Raw genomic sequence first — 6,154 nt, 5'->3', positions numbered from 1 at the left:
CGCGGGGTATGTGCTACTTATATTTTACAAAGGGGGACTGAAGCTTTTTAGAAGGGGGGTCCAAGTAATGCACAAACCCCCTAAAACCAGACGGAACATGGATGACAATGTGAATCATCCTTTAGAGGACATTTCTCATTCTTGATAAAACACAGGCACATCCGAAGCTTTGATCCTCGGAGAGCCGGTCGGGGGTGCACGGGTTTGCACTGCATGAATTCATCCACCGCACGCTCGGCTCTGCTGCTCGCTGCCAGCGGTGTCTTTACATTGTGATTGGTGAGCACCCGCCGCTCCGGCTCCCTCTGTCAGTCGATGGACGTTACCCGTGATCTGATCGCTCGGCCCTCACCTGTAGAAGACGGGACGATCGCGACTTGTAGAAAAATCCATAAAAACAACAAGCGCAGCAGAATCCAGTGTAATAAAAAATTTATTAGGGCGGAAAAGGCCCCATCCATGTGGGAGAAAGGACGACATAACTAACGCCTGGGGCCCTATGACAACACTGATGGGGTCCCATAACCATGTGACATTATAATACTGGGGTCCTCATCTGTTCAGGTCCGGGGCTGATGGCCGATGTCATGATATCACACACGATTCCTCCTCCATGATTACTGCTTACCTCACTGTTCAGCGACTACAATTATTAGCACTGACATCCTGATGCCAGTCTGAGAAAGCAGCGCTGCAGTATAAAGCATGGCACATAGACAGAGCAGCCTTAGCTTAAAGGGGTTGTTCCACTGCACTAACTCATCACCTATTCATAGGATAGATTGCTAGTACCTGGGATCCTCAATCATGCCCAAATCCAGGGGTTTGGAGTCCCCCAACAGGATGGAGCAGTGGTTGAGCCGCCACACTGTGCCACCAAGAACAGTCCTTAGACAAGGACTGCAAAACCTGAGCCCGTCCTTGGCATTGTTGGGGTCCCAGCAGACAACCTTGGCATTGTTGGCGTCCTAGGCATTGTTGGGGTCCCAGCAGCCGTTCTTGGCATTGTTGGGGTCCCAGCAGACAACCTTGGCATTGTTGGCGTCCTAGGCATTGTTGGGGTCCCAGCAGACAACCTTGGCATTGTTGGGGTCCCAGCAGGCGTCCTTGGCATTGTTGGGGTCCCAGCAGGCGTCCTTGGCATTGTTGGGGTCCCAGCAGGCGTCCTTGGCATTGTTGGGGTCCCAGCAGGCGTCCTTGGCATTGTTGGGGTCCCAGCAGGCGTCCTTGGCATTGTTGGGGTCCCAGCAGGCGTCCTTGGCATTGTTGGGGTCCCAGCAGGCGTCCTTGGCATTGTTGGGGTCCCAGCAGGCGTCCTTGGCATTGTTGGGGTCCCAGCAGGCGTCCTTGGCATTGTTGGGGTCCCAGCAGCCGTTCTTGGCATTGTTGAGGCCCCAGCAGCCGTTCTTGGCATTGTTGGGGTCCCAGCAGCCGTCCTTGGCATTGTTGCAGCCCCAGTAGGCGTCCTTGGCATTGTTGGGGTCCCAGCCATCGACCTGCAAGCAACTGCGACTCACCCCCAGTCCTGTAGATGAAGGATGAATGGTTTTTGGTCGGCCATGTACGGACCCAGGATAATCAGGTAAGACACCCCCCGTTCACAGCTCCTGATGCTTTGTGGACTCCTCTCCTCCATCTTTGAACTGTGGGATGGTCCCGCGGAGACTCGTTGCTTTTCTTCTTCGCTTCTCCTCCTCATCGTCGTCCTCGGTGGACACTGTGGCTTTTTTACTTCTGCCGGATTTCATATGTATCCGAATTTTTTGAGCAGCCAAGTTGGGATCAGCCGCGTCCATCATGGCGAGAAAATCGTAGTGTGGAAGTGGAGGCCCCCAATCGTCATTAGGTAAATAGTCTGGAACGGTAAAAATGAGAATATTGGACCATACCGGACAATCATACAGATATTGTCAGTGTCCTGCCTGTTGTACTGGCACAGATCAGCACATGGCTGCGGCATTTCCAGCCCCCATCAATGCCACAGGGCCCAGTCACTCGGTGAGGTTCCCCCCCAAAAAAACCAAAATGTTAAAAAAAATTTTTTTTTCCAAAATAGCACCCCCTCCCATCTACAGGCTGTATCCGGTATTGCATCTTATCAATTTTTATTACAATGGAGAGGACCTGCAATACCAGACACATCCTATGGCCAGGGGTGGCGCTGTTTATAGAAGAAGGCCGCCATGTTTTTTCTATTTTTTGGGCTCTGTTTCAGGACCAGACAAGGTCGGCTCAGCAACCCCCCCTAAGGCTATGTGGATGGAGAAAATAAAAAAAACGACCGTCACTTACAGACGGGAACTTCCTCTCCGGCTCTGATCATTTCCAGCCAATATAAGATGGCGACTTCACTGATCTGCCGATATACGGGAAGAGCGAAGACTTGTCCCAGAGAATCAAAGCTGATCAGGACGAGCTGCGGCAAAGGAGGGAGGACGGAGAAATACGTCTTCAGGACGAGGAGCCCGGCCGGAGTGTTCTGTCTGTAAAAAAGCGGAACAAGTGTAGAGATAAAAAGAAAGGGGCGAGAGCGATACACGGCGAAAGAAAGGGGCGGGAGCAATACACGGCGAAAGAAAGGGGCGGGAGCAATACACGGCGAAAAAAAGGGGCGGGAGCAATACACGGCGAAAGAAAGGGGCGGGAGCAATACACGGCGAAAGAAAGGGGCGGGAGCGATACACGGCGAAAGAAAGGGGCGGGAGCAATACATGGCGAAAGAAAGGGGCGGGAGCGATACATGGCGAAAGAAAGGGGCGGGAGCGATACATGGCGAAAGAAAGGGGCGGGACCGATACATGGCGGAATCTGAAGCAAATGGTGCAGATTTTTAATGCAAAGGGTTAAAATCCGCAGAGTAAATTGGGGTCTTCAATTATTTTCTGCCTGGAAAATCCGCTACATTTGCACCAGAAGAAATTTGTTGCGCCACTTTCGCAACAATATCCGCAGCAGTATTAACCGCGGTGAATTTCACTGCGCTGACTCTTTTGAAGGTGATCTGCCGCGGAGGAAAAGCGCCTTTGGAAACTTTACGTAAATCAGCACCAAAAGTCATTTTCCGCTGCTGATTTTATTTCTCAGCAGCATGTGCCGTCTTGGAAAACCTCATCCACTTCTGCCGATATTCCAGCCCCCGAAATCAGCGGCAAAAATAATCAGCAAAGCATTCCACAACTCTAAAAAATGATTTTCCGCACGGTCGTAGGGTGTGAACTGCAGAAAATCCCAATTCTCCCGCAATTTGGAAGAACAGGATTGGTAACTTTCTAATAGATTTTAGGCCCGATTCATCATTTTTCGGGTCTTTTCTTCCTTCTTTTAAAGAACCCTGTCTTTTCTTTTTGGCACTATTTGCGTCACATTTTTCAAAAATGTTCAAAATCAAAATTGCTTTTAATTTTTGTCTTTAACCTCTTTTTATTTGCAACTTTTTAGTAGAAAAAGACAAAAGTTCAGCTAAAACAAATAAATTTGTAAAAACTTGCAGCAAAAAAAGTTTGGATGTTAATATATTCTCACTTCGAGAAGGAGGTTTGGGCGAGGACGTCTGCAGAAATTCTCCAGGTTTTGTTTTTTTTTTTCATAATAAATAAGTGAATAAATTAATTAAATAAATATATAAATATATGTGTATAAATAAATAAATAAATAAAAAAGTAAATGAATGAAGTGAAGGAAGTGTATAAATAAGTGAATAAGTAAATAAATGAACTAAATAAGTGTATAAATAAATGAATAAATAAGTAACAAATAAATTAAATAAATAAGTAAGTAAATGAATGAAGTGTATAAATAATTAAGTAAATAAATAAGTGAATCTATATATATAATTGCCTTATTCTGTCTGTCTGTCTGTCTGTCATGCTCCAAAATTGTATCCTTACGGTGACATTGTGTCCTTACGGTGACACAAAGCTGATTGGCCGCTGGGCTCGCCATGGCCCCGCCCCCACACACGGATTGGCTGCTCGCCCAGGCTGCGCCCCCACACGGATTGGCCAGCCACTCGCCCAGGCTCCTCCCCCCCCACAGATTGGCCTCTCGCCCCGGCACCCTGCAGGCATTGGCTACTCGGCCACGTCCCGCCCCGCCCCCCTCACGCAATGCACGCTAGCTCTGGCCCCGCCCCCCTCCCCCCCGCGCATTCCCCGAACTGACAGGGTGAGTACTGTACTTCACCCCCCCCCCCCAACGGGAGCCCAAATCAGCGTACGCCGCCAACCCAGCCGACACTTACCCTCGCATTGCTGGCCTTGCCGCCGCATGCTGGTGTGGGCTCCCGTGCGAGCGGGGGACGGGATACGTTGGTAACCATGCTAGCATAGTTACCAGCACATCAAGGTCCTGCAGCGGCGGAAGATCCACACGCACACACATAACAGCACACACACACACACATACACACACATCAGATCACACTCACTCTCACAAACACCTCACACACACCTCACACACACATCGCATCCACACACTCACAGCATCCGGCGATATCGCTTGCTTCTCGGCCTCGATACTGTGCTGTTGTGACCTTCCAGGACCTGCCGGAGGATCACATGGCCAGAAGCATGTGGTATCTCCGGATGTTGCGAGTATGAGCGCGTATGTGCAATATCGTCAATGTGTGTGTACGTGAGTGTATGCGATCGGGTGTGTGTCGGTGTGTGTGAGTGTATGCGATCGGATCTGTGAGTGTCGGCAGAGGAGCATGGCGTGCTGGAGGAGGCTGGGAGGAGAGAGGCTGATCCTGGGGAAGGCTGGGATGGGGAGGCTGATGCTGGGGACAGAGAGGCTGATGCTGAGGACAGAGAGGCTGATGCTGGGGACAGAGAGGCTGATGCTGAGGGCAGAGAGGCTGATGCTGCGGGCAGAGAGGCTGATGCTGGCGCAGCATGGCGGATGGAGCACGTTTGGGAGTGCGCAGCATGGGAGATGGAGCACGATGGGGGGTGCGCAGCATAGGGGATGGAGCACGATGGGGAGTGCGCTGCATGGCGGATGGAGCACGTTTGGGAGTGCGCAGGATGGGAGATGGAGCACGATGGGGGGTGCGCAGCATAGGGGATGGAGCACGATGGGGAGTGCGCTGCATGGGGGATGGAGCACGATGGGAAGTGCACACCTCCCCTCAACACACACACGCGCGCGCACTGCACAACACACCACACACACACACACACACACACACACTGGGAACCACAAACAACTGCCCTACACAGACACCCACACACAGACAACGCTGCACACACAAATATACGCACATACCGCACAACACACACATTGCACAAAACATACCTCCCCCCAAAACACACCACACACACACAACGCTACAATCACACAGCGCTCCACAAACAACGCCACACACAAACAACACCGCTCTCACCCCCCATCACACCCAGACAACACCCAGAACATGTACAGCGCCCTACACAAACACTTGGTAACTACACACAACAACATCTATATATATATATATATCTATATATATATATCTATATATATCTATCTATCTATATCTATATCTATATATCTATATATCTATATATCTATATATCTATATATATATATATATATAACAAAAATCATACATGAACTACACAATACGTAAATTCTAGAATACCCGATGCGTAGAATCGGGCCACCTTCTAGTTAATTAATAAGTGTATAAATAAGTAAATGAATGAAGTGTATAAATAAATAAGTGAATAAGCAAATTGAATGAATGAATGAATGTGTATAAATAAATGAATGAATAAATAAGTAACAAATAAATTAAGTAAATAAATTAAATAAATAAGTGAAAGTGTATAAATAAATAAAAAAAAGTGAAGAAATAAATAACTAAATTAAAGTAAATAAATAAGTGAATAAATTAAATAAAAAAGTGAATAAATGAAGGGAATTTTGTTACTTACCGTAAATTCCTTTTCTTCTAGCTCCTATTGGGAGACCCAGACGATTGGGTGTATAGCTACTGCCTCCGGAGGCCACACAAAGCATTACACTAAAAAGTGTAAGGCCCCTCCCCTTCTGGCTATACACCCCCAGTGGGATCACTGGCTCACCAGTTTTAGTGCAAAAGCAAGAAGGAGGAAAGCCAATAACTGGTTTAAACAAATTCACTCCGAAGTAACGTCGGAGAACTGAAAACCGT

The 6,154-nt window shown here is 48.4% G+C and overlaps 1 protein-coding gene across 4 annotated transcripts in view; it reads right to left on the bottom strand.

The window, feature by feature from the left end:
• Positions 1–415: 415 nt before the first annotated feature.
• Positions 416–6,154, bottom strand: part of TXNDC16 (thioredoxin domain containing 16) — a 53,156-nt gene continuing 47,417 nt past the window's right edge. For all 4 annotated transcript variants that reach the window (XM_075329497.1, XM_075329500.1, XM_075329498.1 and 1 more), the window contains exons 20-21: positions 2,293–2,483; positions 416–1,855 (exon numbers count right to left, since the gene is read on the bottom strand). In XM_075329497.1, the coding sequence (XP_075185612.1) occupies positions 1,599–1,855; positions 2,293–2,483 (448 nt within the window). In that variant the 3' untranslated portion in view covers positions 416–1,598. The remainder of the gene's footprint in view (positions 1,856–2,292; positions 2,484–6,154) is intronic.

This window comes from Anomaloglossus baeobatrachus, chromosome 12 (genome assembly GCF_048569485.1).
Source record: "Anomaloglossus baeobatrachus isolate aAnoBae1 chromosome 12, aAnoBae1.hap1, whole genome shotgun sequence".
NCBI lineage: Eukaryota > Metazoa > Chordata > Amphibia > Anura > Aromobatidae > Anomaloglossus > Anomaloglossus baeobatrachus.
Note: the sequence above shows the minus strand (reverse complement) of the source record. Positions and strands in the feature narration are given on the sequence as shown.